The sequence below is a fragment of the Syngnathus leptorhynchus genome, chromosome 19 (genome assembly GCF_054491065.1).
Source record: "Syngnathus leptorhynchus isolate UIUO chromosome 19, UIUO_Slep, whole genome shotgun sequence".
In the NCBI taxonomy this organism is placed as follows: Eukaryota; Metazoa; Chordata; class Actinopteri; order Syngnathiformes; family Syngnathidae; genus Syngnathus; species Syngnathus leptorhynchus.
The window spans coordinates 2,512,501-2,529,986 of NC_141213.1; the positions used below are offsets into that span (position 1 = coordinate 2,512,501).

General features: G+C 46.1%; 3 protein-coding genes, 1 long non-coding RNA gene and 1 other non-coding gene across 11 annotated transcripts in view; 1 reads left to right on the forward strand and 4 right to left on the reverse strand.

The window, feature by feature from the left end:
• The window catches only part of pde7a (phosphodiesterase 7A), a 12,597-nt gene extending 2,820 nt beyond the window's left edge, over positions 1-9,777 (reverse strand). The window contains exons 1-4 of one of the 7 annotated variants that reach the window (XM_085938754.1): positions 8,648-9,777; positions 2,011-2,071; positions 670-756; positions 50-216 (exon numbers count right to left, since the gene is read on the reverse strand). In XM_085938754.1, the coding sequence (XP_085794880.1) occupies positions 50-216; positions 670-756; positions 2,011-2,071; positions 8,648-8,785 (453 nt within the window). In that variant the 5' untranslated portion in view covers positions 8,786-9,777. Of the gene's footprint in view, positions 1-49; positions 217-669; positions 760-1,315; positions 1,990-2,010; positions 2,072-2,558; positions 4,775-8,647 lie in introns of those variants that run through there. The other 6 variants (XM_085938753.1, XM_085938756.1, XM_085938755.1 and 3 more) reach the window with 6 other exon arrangements.
• Positions 9,778-11,767: 1,990 nt separating this feature from the next.
• trnay-gua (transfer RNA tyrosine (anticodon GUA)) lies at positions 11,768-11,853 on the reverse strand. Its single transcript is given in 2 exon segments — positions 11,768-11,803; positions 11,817-11,853. It is a non-coding gene; the product is annotated as a tRNA-Tyr (tRNA).
• A 165-nt stretch (positions 11,854-12,018) lies between these two features.
• Positions 12,019-16,068, forward strand: trim55b (tripartite motif containing 55b). The gene is made up of 8 exons (XM_085938761.1): positions 12,019-12,882; positions 13,252-13,424; positions 13,652-13,838; positions 13,909-14,004; positions 14,098-14,331; positions 14,404-14,426; positions 14,539-14,663; positions 14,722-16,068. Exons 1-8 carry the CDS (start codon positions 12,763-12,765, stop codon positions 14,895-14,897), a joined length of 1,134 nt encoding a protein of 377 aa, XP_085794887.1. The 5' UTR covers positions 12,019-12,762; the 3' UTR covers positions 14,898-16,068.
• LOC147041625 (uncharacterized) lies at positions 13,032-14,708 on the reverse strand. Its single transcript, XR_015069135.1, has 5 exons — positions 14,567-14,708; positions 14,257-14,436; positions 14,057-14,157; positions 13,905-13,988; positions 13,032-13,377 (listed from the first exon to the last, which is right to left on the reverse strand). It is a non-coding gene; the product is annotated as an uncharacterized LOC147041625 (long non-coding RNA).
• A 299-nt stretch (positions 16,069-16,367) lies between the features above and the next one.
• Positions 16,368-17,308, reverse strand: crhb (corticotropin releasing hormone b). The gene is made up of 2 exons (XM_085939038.1): positions 17,174-17,308; positions 16,368-16,999 (listed from the first exon to the last, which is right to left on the reverse strand). The coding sequence occupies exon 2, from the start codon at positions 16,976-16,978 to the stop codon at positions 16,457-16,459; it is 522 nt and encodes a 173-aa protein (XP_085795164.1). The 5' UTR covers positions 16,979-16,999; positions 17,174-17,308; the 3' UTR covers positions 16,368-16,456.
• Positions 17,309-17,486: the final 178 nt, after the last annotated feature.

Genomic DNA, 17,486 nt, shown 5'->3' on the forward strand with positions numbered 1-17,486 from the left:
ATCAAACAATCTTCGCCGACTTTGCTCGAATATCGCGTGCGGATCTTACGCGAGCCTGTCCATTGTAGTCCTCGTCGAGGATGGGGAGCGGGATCTGCTGGGCCAACCCCCGGAGCAGGCGGGACGAGTGCAGGTACCTCTGGAGGCTGAGCAACCGGCGGACCCTTCTCTCGGGGGCCGAGCACACTGCCGCTTCTGATTCGCTGCCCAGGCGTGCTGCGTGCGTACACACACACACACACACACACAAAATGATGCTTAACAAGTTACAAGGAATGTTCACGGGGTTTTTTTTTCTCTCTTTTTTGGATGCGCAAGCTCGTCACATGACTTCCGCACTCGGCTCGGTGCTGACGAAGCCGCCCACCAGTAAGCCTTTTTGTCTGGCCGCGCACAAGCAGACCTGCTTTGTCAGTGCTCTCTCTCTGACACACACACACACACACAAAAGCAGCACAACTGAATAAACTGCGACCGCAAGCTGGAAACACAGCTAGCATGAAACGCACAAACACATACACAATGCGTCTGTGTTGTGATGTCATTGACAAGGTGTTGTTCGGAACGGGTTGGGGGGGGGGGGGTGATAGGAAACACACAGCTTTGGGTTTATGTGACGTAGTGTCCAAAAGAGCGGCGGACGAGGCGGAGGCCAAAAATCGTACTCACTGTGAAGGTTTCGGAAGTCGATGCACAGATACGGATGGGAGCTTCGTCGTTCCGGTTCAAATCCAACCTGACTTCTCACTCTCACATCTCCTGGAAGAAATGTGCACTTATTTCCTCAAGGCTCATGCAATTAAAGAACGTCTGTGTGTGTGTGTGTGTGTGTGTGGGGGGGGGGGGTCATTTCTAATTGAAGACGAGGAGGGGTATGTTCGGTATCAGGCAAACAACACAGAACAGAAGTAGAGGACGGACAAGGAGCTTGGGCATGCAATGTCATCACAACACAGAACCTGTCAAGGTGGTCCTCAGCCTGACTTTTTTTTGGGGGCCGGCTGTGCTTCACCACAATAACGGCAACAAGACGTGCCGAATCATTCCAAAGGGGGTGTCATAGAATGCAGTGTGTGTTTCCAGCATGACACTTGTAATTGCATTTAAATTCTCGCACACGCACCCACACACACACAACCACCACACACCAAAAAAAAAAAAATTTCAAAACCTGAAAAGCCCATTCAGGCTTAAAGTCGCCATTTATAATCTTTGTAACAAACTGATCGAGAAGCTAAATCACCAAACACAACTTTTTATCAATATTCATGGACCTCAATGAGTAGAACCACAAAATAAAAGACTCAAAACCCACCGGCAAAAAAAGTCATAGGAAGTCGGCCATTTTAGTTGGAGGCAACCATTTTGGATCATTTTGTCCACTTCCCTTAAAGATGAACTAACACCGAGATTATCCACAAAGGCGACCCCAACGGTGATGGGATCCTTCATCACCCCCTAAAGGCGAATTCAGCCAGCTTTGGGCACTTGACAATATCGTTGGAAGCATTCATCATGATGGAACGCGCATCTAATCCGCGGCGTTGCACGTGAACGCCATAAAACGATTCACACGGCCCGAGGCGATGCATTCATGCGTGCGTGAATCCGTCCGCATGTGATCGGCCGGAGCACGTGCTCGCACTTGACGTTTGGAGAGTCACGGGGTCTGCGGTGGTGCATTAAGGGGTGGGAGATGGGATGTAGGTCATTTCATTCTCAGCCGTGGCGACACCACACCGGGCTTTGCGTGAGCGTGCGGGGAAGAGAGCGCAGATGTTTTGTGACGTCCGACACGGCCTTGTGAAAAGATTAAAAAGAAAAAAAGGGGCCGGGAAAAAAATAAATAAAAACGCTAAAACACACACGACAGCTGGAAGCCAGTCAGACTTGTCTTCTGACTATATTATTAGAAAGAACATTTTTTTTTTTTTTTAGGATTCAACTCCGCCTTCCGTAGACCGACCGACGCTGGTTGCGTGACGGACCGCGTGTCGAGGAAACACTTACCTAGCATACGAATGTAAAGCGCCGTCTGGTCCGAGCTGTCGTACGAGATGGCCCCGCGTCTCTGCGTAAACAAGAGATAATGGAGAGAAAGAGTTGTAAAGTAACACTTTATAAAGTTTACGACGTTAACGACTGCTGCGGGTTGATACGATGGCTCTCATCTTCCCAATGTGTGTGTGTGTGTCTGTGTGTGTACATAAACACAGATAAACGTGTCGCAATCTCCTATCATTCGTCCGATATCGCTCGCACGATGTTATTATCAGTTGGCAGACCAAACGTGAGCTACGTGTCAGCTGTGTACACACACACACACACGATATTATTCCATGGTAATATAGATGATCAAATAATATTGACATCCTCTTCCGTGTCAACCGCTGAAAAGAAAAAAAAAAAAAGAGTCGCCGCGCTCTCGTTGACCTCGTCACCGGGACACGGCGCCCGACACGGACGGGCTGTTGAGTCGGGAGAAAGCGGCTGAGTCACGAGCGCACTCCGGACGTAACCGTGCCGAGCGAGCGTGTGTTTGCTCTGTCAACACACACCTGCTGTGGGGGATCGGCGATAACGTCCGCGCGTTCGTCTCCGTACTCTCGATACATCCCGGACACTCGTCCGAGAAGAGTTTCCACTTCCTCACAAGCTCAAAGTCTCTTCCACACACACATATAATATCTCGTATTTATTCATTGTGTCTTCTTGTTTTGACTTTTTGTGTTGTTGACTTGAATATTTTTGTTTGTTATATTATGTAAAATGTCTTGTCACCGTGGGATAGTAGGAAACGAAATTTCAAATCTCTTTGTGTGTGAAGAAATTAACAATAAAGCAAGACTTTGACTTTGATACAGCGCACGTCCTCTGAGGTCAGTCAATACAAAGCTAATATTTCACCACCGAGCAAACAGTTCGAAACAGGGTTGGGTCATCGGCAAAAAAAAAAAAAGCTGTATTTTAGTGTCAACAGGCCGCAGTGTTTACACACCGCGTCAACCCTCGGTGTGAACCGTATAGATTGTGTTGAAGCGTGCTCTGACTACACAATGTGTGTTTACTTATTTGATTTTTTGTTTTTCCCCCTCCCCATCGTTGTCAGGGTAGAACAAAAAAAATGAATGGACTTGAGGTCAAATCAGGTCACGTTAACCGGGCCGCGATTTAGCTGTAGGTAAGCGTGCGTGAAAATATGACGCTTTGAAGTCACGTGGGTATTTTTCCAAAGGCGGGTATGCAAAACGGAACTCGTCAATGCGCTTTTGTTTGGACAAGGCGGTAGGTACTGTGGCTCGACTTCCAATCGTGCTAAAACAAAGGTGTGGCTGCATTGGAGGTACTATCTACGATGTCATCGAAAAAAGTGCGGCGTTGCTAAAAGTGAGAAGCTTTATGGGTGGTTAAACGTGAATACTACGAATAAAATATGAGCCATTCTCGCGTGCCTTTCCACTTTGTTTGCCATCACGAGTATTTGGCCGACAGCCTCTGGCGTGGAACAAGGCGGGATTAAAAATTCTCCCCATCTGCTGGGCCAGTGACCTCCTTTCACTTGGAATGAGTAGGAGGGGGGGGGGGCGTCAAATGGAAAACATAATTCGCCGGACTACACTGGAATGAGGTCATTATAAATATCGCCGCGCCTCGACGCCGATCGATTCGGTGACGGGCAAGCGAGCCTTACTTCCGCATCGTGTTTCCCTTTGCTTTGACCGATGATTTTTCGATTTTCTCAGTTTAATGTGTTCGAAGGATTTGAACGAGGTTCAGGTCAAGGTCTGGGGGGACATTTCACCAGACTCGTTTTTGGTTATTATCTGTCGGATCGACCTAACCGGTCGTGGAACGACGATGCGTGCCGATCGGTCCGAGTAAAAAAAAATCTTTTAGCGCGTGTTCTACATTTGTCGAACACCTGGCGCCGCAGACATTTGGAAGGAGTCTTAAGAAGGACCTAATCTCCCTCGTATCGTTTGCAGCGCTCTCCTAACATAATAAGCGTGTCCATTGTCCGCCGCGCAATTCCATGAAAACCTCATTTAAACGTGGCTCTGTTTCTTATCTCGGGCTCAGCGTCTCCCGCCTGGGGGTTGCGCTACTCGGGTTTCTGAGGTCACGGACGTGGGGAGGGGTCGGGGTCACGTGGTGTACAAATTTCACTCGAGGGGGGAGCTTCGCGCTTAGCTAATGTCTGACTGCTGCAGTTTAACCGAGGCCAACATTATCCCCAAGACACAAATTAAAACGATCTCGCTGCACTGGAGTGGAACTCTCTCGGGTGGTTCTGTTAAGTATCTGCCAGAGAGTTCTTAAAAAACACAATATACGACGAGTTAGAATCAGTCTGTATTCCATCCTACACAAGCCCAGCAAATTACTCTTAGAGTTGACAGGCAATCAGGAAATCCAAACAGAACTCGGATCTCTGAATACGAGTCTGACGGGCTAACCGCTAACTAAGCGTGTTGCCGGTACACCAATTTATGGTTGATGTATTACAAAATGGAGGCTAGGCTATTGTGGCAGAGGCCAATATCAGATTAGCGAATTGCTCCACCATCACGAAACAAACGTGGTGTCATCACAACGTTGCGACACAACACCTTTTCACTGCCAGTCGACCGTTACGGTGCCCTGTTACGGAATTCTGACACTTCCCCTCAAAAGGACAGGTGCTTCTCACAGTGAGTCAACAACGACGGTTCTTCATTTAACTGATAGCGAAACCAGTAAAGCGGTTAAAGTCACTTTCATAAGCAAGAAAGCTTCCAACTTCTTGCAGCACATTCCACAAACTCAGTGCTAAGCTTCAACTGAGGGTCGATTCGGACCACGCAAAAAAAAAAAAAAAAAAAAAGGCCCGGCTGAAACCTACTTGTCGTTAGAGTGTTTTACGAGATCGACTCGCTGAGTTTCTGAGAGACCGCTGCCGGCTGGAGAGGAGGCCAATTGGTCCCCCGTGCGCGAGATAAGGAGCGACCCATCTGCAAGCTTTTTTATTTTTTTTATATTAAACCAATGCCATAAAATGCCTTTCATGCGGGCTTTTTACAAGCCGTCTGCAAAGGCAAAGTCGAACGGAGGGGGGGGGGGGGGGGGTTGTCGACTCTGCAAAGGAATTTCATTCATTTCAAACAATCATCCCCAAACTCTAATTGCTTCCCTGGGTCAACTTTGTCTTAGGAGGCCCGGCGACTATTAAGGGAAGCGGGGGTTTTAAATCCACACCAAAAAAAAAAGGTAAATAAATACGCTCGTGTCAGTCAGATCGGTGTCGATACACGGGAGTCGCGTTCTCGACTGCACTCGACAAGGCGGCACAAAAACAGAACGGTCATGTGATAAGAGTGGGGGGGGCCCCCCCTGGCAGAGGAAAACACAACAAGAAAGGAGGCCAGTGTCTTACGTCCAAATGAAGGCAGGATGCGAGGGCTCTCTCCCGTTTGTTTACCAAATACTACACGTTCCTGCTTGGTGACAAATTGTGGGGACCGTCTGCGAGGGGAATTTTCGCAGAAAACCTCCAGTCGGTATTGCTGGGGTTAAAAAAAAAAAAAAAAAAAAAGCCAGCCTTTGAGGACGCTTGTGAAACACTTGGCTCCTTCAGCATTCTTACCACATCCTGAACCGACGTCAATGCGAGAAGCCCTACGCAGATGCACGCGGCCTTATCGTTGCAGTTTAAATCAACAAAGTATCACCCCCCCCCCCCTTCCCTCTTATCATTTATGCGCATTGAAGCGTCCGTAGTGTGTCTTCGGAGCGAGCGGCGCTATCTGCAGCTCTTACGTACGAGCTTATCGCTCGGTGTGTCTAAACATCTCTGATGAGGAGGAGTCGGTCTTAGGCCGGAGAACCAGCGATGATGGCAGCAAAGATTTGGCGGTACGATACGCCAGATAACCAAAGGGCGTTTTCGCGGTCCGAGCAAGTGACCTCCATTATCTACCAAATGCCACAAATCATTCTTATCTAATTATTGATCCTTCTATCTGGCTGTCATAGTGCATCATTTACAACCCTGTTGGATCACAAATTTGTTTAATGACTGTATAAAGGTTGTAGCATTAGCGCAGTCATGCTAGCCAGCACAGCTTTTTTTTTTTTTTTTTTTTCGGGTAGTGTGCCATGAGATTTGGAAAGGCTCAAAGCGCTTCGAGTAATGTCAGTGCACTATTTCGGTAGCTGATGCAGCTCTTGGCATCCCGCCTACACCGCGCCCGCTGGTGGAAACCCACGCGGACCGGGGTCGGGGTTTTAGCATTCCGTGTCGTACCGCGGGCCAGCTGAACTGAACTGCTACGCTTGGCATGCTAAAAGAGAGCTTTTGTGTTTTTCTGGAAGCCACACGGCGGTGAGACCGTCAAATGATCTATGATCTACGGACGTGCGAGATGGGAAGCGCGTGACTCCTTGTGGCAAACTTGCGGTCCTTTCATTTCACGCTCTGTTCCCCCCCCCAAAAAAAGATCAGCAGAACTTTTTTGCATTACCTCAAAGAAACAAAAGGATAAATGAGGCCTTTTGTTGTGCCGCGCAAAGCCGCCGCCTCCTCCGCAGCATTTTTTTTTCCCTTACAACCCGTCGCAAGCATTCCTACAGAGCGACATATTTACCCGAGACTCGCTCGCGTCTTTAACCCGCCTTGGCCCCCGTGTTTACAAAAAGGAATTGTCGTCATCAGCTGAGGCACGGAGAAGAAGAAGAAGGTTGGCGGTTGGGGAGAGTCAGTAACAGAGAGCTTGTGTGTGTGAGCGGAACAAAATAGCCAAATGAGTGAAGAGAGAAAAAAAAAAAAAAAGTCTTGGGCCATCTGTGAGTATGGCGGCGGGCCAAACCACTGCCCACAGTGTCGAGACACAAGCCCGAAAGTTCTGGTTCTACTGTGCCGGTCCGGCCCCGCTTCCACAAACAAGGGGTCTGCGGTACCGTGTGTAAAAACACACACGGCCGCAAAAGCGCTACACACACCTCTTGCGGTTTTAAATACGATTCGGGGAGCGGGGATATGTGGATCTGTGACAAAAAGCAAATTGCTGAGCGTCGTAATCGCGACGATTTGTCACGGTAGACCTTCATCTAGTTTGCAACAGTGCAACCCGTCTTAGTTAGTATTTGCTAGGGTGCCCCCAAAAATACCATGGAAAGGAGCCAAACAAGTACAGCTGCATTCAGTTTGGGACAGGGCGGTTCCGATCGGTAACTTTACAATAGAACCATGTCTGGTACTAAAATGAACCAAAGTGCCTGATTGAAATGAAACTCGGATTTATTTTGGGTCCCTTGAACTTCCGACAGATTTGAACCTAGCTGCCGTTCTCCTGATGGATACGACCGACCGAGCCGATTGCTCCGAAGCACCGAGGGGACCCGACAACAGTGTGGTCCATTGATAGCCTGGACTATAGATTTTAAGAAGCCCCCCCCCGGTGACGGCGTGGCTAGCTTCAAAGCGGACACACATGGGTGCGTATGTAGGGCAGGGTCGTGTACAAAGCTCTAATAGCCGGATTGGGGCAAGGAGGGTTCTCCAGGGGTCAGGCGGTGACTTCATGCTTGGTATATGCGCCCGACAGTGAAACGCAACGCTAAGCAGGAGTCGGCTCTTGAGTAAGCGAAGGGAAGTGAGCTGAACTCGAAGAAAGAAAACCGCTGAGAGAACTGTAAACATTGGCCCATGACTACTCTTGCCTTTGAAGCGTTTTATGGACAGTGTGTATTTTAGGAGCCACGAACACAACCAGCCTACTGACCTGAAATTCACTGAGTAAGAACCCTTGGAAAGTTTGAAAAAAAAAAAAAAAAGGATTTTGGGCGACATCAATATCAAGTCAAACATAAGGGGGTTGCTTTTTTGGGTTCTTCTGAAAACACACCAAACATGCAAACTTATCAAGAGGCACATTTCCACCAGCGACAAACCAGGAAGTTCAAACGTGACATGTTTCTACCAATGTGTCAAAGGGATGTTGACATAAATAACAGTACAGTGGTCTTGGCATGTTTCCGCTGGCAGATGTAGCAAAATGGCCAAACGAGAGACTTATATCTACGACGAACACGCACGCATTTAAAAGTGTGGTAAAAAAAAAAAAGCACAAAGATAAGAAAATCGGCAAGCGCCTCGATGGTTTTGTGTCGGGCCGATAGACCCGGCAACCACCTGCAAGATTCCTTTGGTCCTATTTGCTAAACGTTGCTTTTTTTTTTTAAGGCCTCTGGAATGAGTTCAAACAATCGAGGTGACTACACTATTATCGAAAAAAAATCTAAAAAGCAAATAGCGACATATACTTCTTTTTAAGGCGTAGAAAACTAGAGCAACCATTTTGGGGGTGGCTACACACAATGAGTGAAAACTGTGGGGCTACACAAAGAATGGAAAGTGGGGGGCTTCTACAATTGGCATCAGGATTCAATGAAGGAGTTGGATGCTGATTTTGAACGCCTCTGGGATTAACATAACAATTTAGGGAATGTTACTACACAAAGAAGACACAATGAGTAGAAAACAGCATGTTTACCTGTGACAGCAGTCTGGATGCTGTTTTTTAAGGCCTCACAAATGAACGCAGCCATTTGAGGATTGGCAACACAATATATGAAATGCAATGTGTGGCTACACAAAGAGTGTGATTACCTGTGAAAGCTGTCTAGGGTCCGGGGCCCCAAAGAGCGAGGAACTGGAGCTGAAACTGATGGCTCCCCTGCGGCTCAGGACGTGCTTGGGAACCGGCCTGTCTAGAGGCAACACCGGTAGCTGATAGCATACTTCCATTGAATAGTCAGGGAGATAACAAAGAAATACTTGGAAAATATAGCAAGCAAAAAAAAAAAAAAAAAATGTCAATAATACGATCTTTTATCCAAGTTGAAAGTGTTTCTGTTCATTGTGAGCCACTCTGGTACAACTTTCAAAGGGGGGAAAAACACCGTTTGCGCTCCTTTGGTGTCATAGTGATGGCAATCAAAACAAATATTACCACCAAAAAAAAAAAAAACCTCAAGGAGAGCCTTTCCTTCTCGATCTGATCAAATCCAGGCCTGAGGACCCACCAGACAATAAGACCTTGTCATTTTCGGGGTCTTTATGTAGACGCTTCCTCATTTTTTTTGTTCCCCCTTTTTTCCTCTTGTCTCCTTCTCAAAGCAGAAACGAAGGTCCGCAGCTTTTTGGGCTCCGCATGTTAACGGACAACAATCTCCCCACCACCACCACCACCCCCCCAAAAAAAAAACTCACTTCTACCCCCCACCCCCCAACAAAAATGGAGCTTCGATGTTTCACATCGACATATCGCCGACGAAGGGAGAGCCCAACTCCGGGAGATGAGAGCTCGACAAGTCGCCGCGGCGTGGTGGTGGTGATGTTGGTGGTGGTTATTGGGAGTGGAAGGGGTCTTCTAATACCCCCCACCACTGCCTCACTCGCTCCTTCCCGGTTCCTCACGCGTTGAACACGTCGCTGGCTTCTTTTTTGACCACAAAAGTGGCAGCCAGCCTCGAAGAGGAAGGGGGGGTGGGGGGGGGGGGAACCCCGACGTTCTCGTCCCTAGCTCGTCCGCCGCGTTCCGGGTGGCTTGTCAAAGCTTGTCATGGCCGTGGATATGTGAACTGATCACTCGTTCAAATAATAATAATCAAACAACCTACACGCAAACCTATTCCGTGCTAAAGACTCCAAAAAAAAAAACAGATATTAACGGTCGCCCGGCTGCTGTTTCCTTAAAGGGCGACACCACCTGCCAGAGATGGTGCTGTTGTGGGGGAGCCACACGCACAAAAAAGGGAAAACTAAAACGCCTTCGATTTACACGTAACCAATAAGAGCGAGGTGGTAGTTGTAAGCGCCGCGTTGATTGGTTGTTGTTTCCCATACGGAATGAACGCGATACTCCTATTGGCTTTGTTCCTATTCCGAGTGGTGATTTTCTCAAGGGTATTCCTCCACACAACGGGGCTTGCCCTGTAGCGCTCTCCACAAACACACACACACACACACACACACACACACACACACACACACACACACACACACACACACACACACACACACACACACACACACATCATTGCCTGTGATTACCTTCCTCTCATGACTCATACTACTCAGGAGCTCAGCAGTAGTGACTCAAGATATTGCAAATGTAAAGGCACAACTCAGCAAATGTCGCTTTTTTTTCCCATGCTGTGTTTATCTGGCATCTAAACAATGCTGTGTGTGTTTGCTACGTGCGTGTTTGATAAGGTGCAGCTGAATACACACACTGGATGAGTGGTTCGCATCCCCCTCCCCGCTTCCCAAGATAAACACCCAGCATTAATGGAGCAGAATAAGGACATTTTATTTGGGGACTTCCATGCAGTGTGGAGGATGAGGTGGGGGACAATGGCTGTGTCATGGCAACAGTCAGACTCCCGTGCCCAGTGGATAATCCCCCCACCCCCCTTCCCTTCTCAATTTTCATGGCTGCCCCTTACTAGTATACAACCTTAAGGCGATCCATATCATTTCCAGTCATCGGAGACAATAAGACCCATCTGAATACATTTTTACGATTTGCTGTGTTTTGAGTACACATCTAATGATAATTGAACCTGAGCGATTATCTTGTGGTGAGGGGTGTGTATGACTACTTTGGATCCGCTTGGAAGGAAGTAGGCTGTCAGAATAACAGGCGTAGTGGCTAATTGATAGTGAGGCAAGGGAGCTTTTGTGGTGTACCTGTTGATTGCCCTCGAGGGATGCAAGGAGAGAATCCCGTAAGGTCCCGCCGCTCCATCGACTGCTGTAATTGATTCAATCGTTACCTCGTGACGGTGCAACGAGTCATTTCACGTTGCCATTGGACATGAGCGCATCACATCACATGAGCGCACATCATATTTACTTAACTGCAGATGGGGGGAGGCATCTATGATAATTGGGATGCACTAATGAGTCTTTTTGTTTAGACAAAACACAATTTACAATCTTTTTTATGATGAATCGTTTTGTTTACTTGTGGCAAAACATTTCATCTGTAATTAACCTACGACTCTATTTTTTTAAAGAATGAATCAATAGCTAAAAATATTTTACGTACATTAGAATAATTCCAGGAAGTAAATAAAAAATTATAAATGACAGTCAATTTCCCCAAAAAGAAAAAAGAAATAAAAACAAAAAACTTGGAACTGCAATGCAACTGAGATGGGTATGTTGCGTCATCTTGTGGCAAACTAGAGTAGAACAAAAAAAGGTCACCCTTTTTTTATCAACTTCTGGAAACCTCTTTTAAACCCGAGGAAAATAAATGATTAAGAACGGATCGATGAATTAATTAAAATTCTTTATCCTCTGCGGAATAATCACCAATATTATACTGCACTCAATGGAGGCACACCAGAAGAATCAGTTAACACATTAAATCATGATGCACATACAGATAATTAATTCTTAAAAGTTTATCAAACTATATTCACTCTATTTTTTTTAATAAAATACAATTTCCTAAAATGTGTTACATTTTGTTTTGCTTTTTATTGTAGAGGCCGGAATGGATTTAGTTGTAGAGTAGGAACGTAGCAGAACGTACAATCATATCCCGCCACTAGATGGCACTAGTTGACTGTATTTCTCAGCGGGTGGGTTTTTGAAAGGAGAAATGGGTGGAAATGGCTGCTATGTTAAAATGAATTCATTTTGATGCTATAAACGCATTACTGTTAATCACCATTTACATTCACGCAATTAAAAAAAAAATTAGAGAAAAAAATTTCCTTCGAGCCGGATTTGAACCAGCGACCTAAGGATCTCAGCATAGCCTCTACAGTCCTCCGCTCTACCAACTGAGCTATCGAAGGGTCTGGCTTTGAGCAGTGAAATAACCTTTTTCAATATGAAGACCAGAGACTAGCCGCTAACATCATCATTGGACAAGAAAAAAAATGCAAATCTGGAGAAAGCTGTTAAATATTCTACAAACATTTACTTCCGCTTTCCGGGAATCAGCTAAAATGGTAGAACGATGTCATGTTTTCGATGTTTACGTGACTCAATATTGTCCTTTATGCAGTGTGACGTACTTGCAACTCTTCAAACTTGGTTTCAAATGTTCTATTTGAGAGCTAAACATTAATGACAGCAGACTTCGCAAATGAATCGTGTTAATTTTGGGGTTTAAAATGGGTCGTTATTAGATTTCAACCAGATTGAGGGTTAAAACTAAAAGCAATCAAATAGATTAGGAAATCTGGAATTATGTGTACAGCAAAACACAATTTAGGTGACAAATTAGCCAAATCTAATCAGAATGCATACTAACAATGCAGCTTTGCTTACCTTTTACTTAATAGGCGGGCGGGTACTTCAGAGACCCAACTATTCATTATTCATTAAGGCCAATTGAGTTCTAAGAACGTCAGCTTGCCCACCTTTAGCATCATTACAGTGGTCATTTTTTAATATGATCACTGATGGCTAAAGCTAGAGGCACTACTCGAAGCCTTTACTGTGTAAATAAAGAGAAAGAGTGTTGGCGACCCGCAGCTGCCAGCCACTTCCCTTCTCAGTTTCAAATATGGGCAAGGTATAAATGGCACTGACGTGAGTGCAGTAGCTTCTAAAAACAGACGTGATACCAGCAGCAAGAGAGAGAGGCGCAACACACCCGGCCTTGTACTTTGGGGGCCTAATGTTGTTTTCATCAAACAATCTTTTCCTGACGTGAACCAGCTCTTGTTTTTGTTGAACCCGGAAAAGTCAGGAACACCATGGAGAACCTGGAAAAGCAGCTAATTTGCCCGATATGCTTGGAGATGTTTACAAAACCTGTGGTCATCCTGCCCTGCCAGCACAACCTGTGCCGAAAATGCGCCAACGACGTCTTCCAGGTACGAAAACAAGCCTATCTGTATTCGCCGTCATCCAATAGAACCATCTAGAGCGTTGCTATTTGACGTTAGCACCTCAAGCTAACCTCGTGTCATTGAAACATTTGACATTTGTGTGAACGTAAATAGCTCATGATGACATCTCAATCTTATCCATACAGACAGCGATGTATTTTATTTTGGCACAAATAGACCAGAATCCATTTGGACCCGATAACATCAAACCAATGTTTTAAGTAAGGCCATGGATGGGGAGTAGCATGCGCTTTACTACTGTCCTTATAAAAAGTCTACACACCCCTATTCAAAAGCCCATTTTTTTGGAGATATGGAAATTAATGACAAACTTTTGACGTCCAACAATTTCAGGCTTCCAACCCGTACCTGCCGACTACCAGGAGCGGCTCGTTGGCGTCCGGCGGCCGCTTCCGATGTCCGTCCTGTAGGCACGAGGTGGTCCTGGACCGCCACGGCGTCTACGGGCTGCAGCGGAACCTTTTGGTGGAGAATATCATCGACATGTTTAAGCAGGAGTCCAGCAGGTTAGTTGGGAAATGACAGGAAATGAACATCCAAAGTATCATGTAATAAAATCTTGAACTTATTTGAAAAACTATTTGCATGCATAGTCGGCTGTGCTCTGACGCCATTTTGCCCCTCGCATTCCACGCACGGCCAAAACCCGACGACGATTCGTCGATACGCTTCCGGCCGTGCGAAACTGTGACATTATCAAAGTGACATCGCTCTTCTCGTCGATTAAAAACAGCGGCGGCACGCCGATGCCCGAGCGCAAGGAGGAGGCGGCGGCGCCGATGTGCGACGTTCACAAGGATGAGAAGATCAACATCTACTGCATCAGCCACAACGTGCCCACGTGTTCCATGTGCAAAGTGTTTGGCGCTCACAAGGACTGCGAGGTGCAGCCCATCAACAGCATCTACCAGACCAAGAAGGTGAGCTTCACGCCTCCCAAAAAAAAAAAAAAAGACAAAAAAAACTAAACAAAGGACTCAACTCACGCAGTCGGAGCTGAACGACGGCATCGCCATGATGCTGGGCAACAACGACAGGTTGCAGGGCATCATCGGTCAACTGGAGGAGGCCTGTCGTGCCATAGAGGTCAGTTTTCCCTTTAGAGGGAAGGAAAAAAAATGTCGCACGCTATACACACCCTGTTTTTTCGTCTCGCTGAAATCAATTTCCCTCAATAAGGAGAACAGTCGTCGTCAGAAGAATCTGGTGTGCGAGAAGTTTGACCTGCTTTACACCATCCTGGAGGACAAGAAACGAGACATGAGTCTCAAGGTGACGGCCGAGCAGGAGGAGAAGGTCAGCTACATCAGGAGCCTGACCAGGAAGTACGAAGACCACCTTGAGGAAAGCTGCAAGATCGTGGAGAAGGGGTTGGAGATCATGGGAGAGCAGGAGATGGCTGTTTTCCTGCAGGTCAGAAAACAAAATGGCCGCCGTAATGCCTTTTCAGTGGTAGCTGACTTGCATTTGGTTTCTCTCTTCCAGAATACAAAACCTCTCCTCAAACAGTAAGTACACCTGAAACACAAAAATACTTGATTTTACTCTTCACCTATGACCTTTACCTGAGAACACACACACATATGAGGGCAAAATGTAAGAAATCTATTTTGCACTTAGACTAGCAGAAGCATGTAGCACGTCTCACCTGGAAAAAGTAGAGCGAGGCTACGAGAACATGGATCACTTCACCGCCGACTTCCGGCGAGAGCGCGAGATGTTGGGCAGCATCGACTTCCTCCAAGGTGACGAGCACGTCGACGTCACATGACCTGTCTCTGACACCTCCCCCTCCTTCTACAGACGATGACGACGAAGAGGATGAGGAAGAAGCGGCGGGCGTGGCGCAAGTGGAACCGGCCGCGCCCACGACCTCGGCGGCTAGCACGCCCGCCGTGTCTTCCGCACCGCCGCTTCCCGCCCCAACTCCGCAGACAAATCCCGTCCCCGCCGTGGCTAAGAGCGTGGCCTCCACCTAGAAGCTTAGCCGGGAGAAAACACAATGACTGAACTTTCACCCCTGTGCTTTCTGTACGTCTTTATCAATTGCGGATACATTTATCAATATTATTATTATTATAATATTTTTACTACTTTAGCACAACACCCTTTTCTAAGGTACCAAGCTATGTACAATTTTACTAAAAGGTACAATTTGTGATCATGCTCGAAACTCAAATTATTTGTGATTACGTGTTGTTTAACACGACAAATATCAAAACAAGAGTAAGAACATCATTAAATGGAATGTGAAGAAATCATTTCACTCACACTTTTTGCTTCAATTCAGTGGACATTTTGTGGTCACTTTTGATGTGCACATTTTGACCACATGGGGGCAGTATAATACAGCTATATATAGAGAGAAAGTCCTCAGCACTAATATGATTTGCAGGGGATAAAGAATACATGCTGTAGAGAATTTTTAGATTGTTTCCAAAAAGTGTTTATGGTACATTTGGTACATCAGCAATGTTTGGGAAATTTTGGTGGCCCTGTTTTTTTGCAGACCAAAATTTTATGGCCACGACATTTCTCTCGGGCGCATTTGTGTTATCAATTCAATAGGCATATATAATGGACACAGTGCCATTCACTGAGGGCTGAGCCAAAAGTAGAAAAAGGATGACTCACAGCCTTTTTTGTTCAGTCTACGGACAATGTCGCTCAAGGATCAACACGCACGCGCACGCACGTATTTAATTAACACCCTCATTAACACTTCGTTCAAGCTTCTTTTCACAATAATAGCATCTAGAAAAAAGTGGAGCGGGTTAGAAAAAGGTACGACACCGTTGCTGATGTTTTGTTGTTATTATTTTGGAAGAAAATTCACATGCAGTGTTATCCCACGACTTATATATGAATCAATATCTGTGTAGGCAAGACTCCGGAAAGATGCACCTCTGCTTGCTTACATGGGTGTGTTCTTTTTTTTTTTTATTATTATTTTTTTTTTATGATTAATATTACCCAACTTGACAGCAGGATTTTGCCTTTATCGGAAGGAGTAATATGTGAGTGAGATGTGGAGGTTTTATAAGATGTTTAAAAGCCTTTTTTTATATTATTTTACAGCTCACTATTAAATATGTAGAAATATTAGTTGAAGTTATTTTATTTTTTTTTTTTATTCGCCACATTTTGACTTGCATCAATGTAGTACTACCACAACTCTATATTTGCTGTTAAATATTGTATATGGGGATATTAGTGACAATGAAGCCTTTTAGGGGGATTTTTTTTCCAAGTACAGATTTCCACAGAGAAATATAAAAATTGTGCTTTGAGTATTTTTTTTTATTAGAAAATATATACGATATCTCCTGCACATGACTGCTTGCACATCAGTTTATTAACAAACCAATAATGTCATATATACAGAAAAAAAGCAACTTATTTTTTTCTCTGATACAAAGTTTTTTTTTGTCACATTTTAACATCCAGTTTGAGCTGTAAATCATAATGTGATAAAAGCAGCAAAATAAATAAATAGTTTTTTTTTTTTTTTAAGGGTGGATTTGAGGGTCTTTGGTCTTCACTTCCCGAAAAGCTCCATCATTCTTCTGTTGTTCTGGGCTTGCTGGGCCAGCTGCTCCGCCCTGGACATCTCCATCATCTCCCGCAGTAGGTGGAAGGTGAGGTCCAGGGAGATGGGCGGGTCCTCGGACCGGCGACCCCGCTCCACCGAGTCCCCCTCGTCGTCATTGCTGAAGCCGCCTCGAACGTTGCCTACTTTGCCTGGCAAAAGCCTCCGAATCATCTGCAGCTGCAGCGCCCGGTTCAAGAGCCCACCAGCTCCGAGGGGGTACATGGACGAGGGAGGGAAAGAGTTTGAGTCGCCGTTGCCCAGCCGGATGAAATACTCCTCCCCGAGGCGCTCCAGGATGGGACCCGAGGGCGACCTGTGTTGCTGTTGGTGCTGCTGCTCCACCTGCTGGGAGTTTTGCGCAACCGGGAGGCGCAGGGCTCCACCGGGGCTCTCAATGGCCCGACATTCGCAGCGCGGTAGGAAGGCAACGAGCAGAATCACGGTGGTAGCAAGTAAATTGAACTTCATGTCAGGACGTGAGCACAAAATCTGCAGAAGGAAAAGGGCAAGAAAGTCGTTTGGGTCGCTGCGTCATGCGCAATTACGCATCGTTTACGCGTCACTTTTCATGCGTTTCTTTTCGAAACATAATTGCCATTTATTCATTTCACGTGCTTATCTTTTATCATTTCAAACAAACCTAATGCTAAATTCTCGTCATACCTTCACTGTGTACAGGAGATCCAATGCAGTGCTGGTACTTGTTGGTTGCCGGGTATGCTTGGCGCGACGCCCGCCGTCCTCTTTTATTTGTTCGTCCCCCCCCCACAAGTGCAGTTGTGTAGTGTTGGTGGTGGTTACTTTTAAATGGGAAAGATGTGGTGAGTTGGACTGGTATATATAGTGCACGCCTCGATTGAGCCTGCGCGACTCTTGCCGTGGCTGCAACGTGAATGGACGCCCCCAAACACCCCCACCCCCCTCCCACCCTTTTCCACTCACCATCCCCTGACAAAGTGCTTTAGTTTAGACGGGA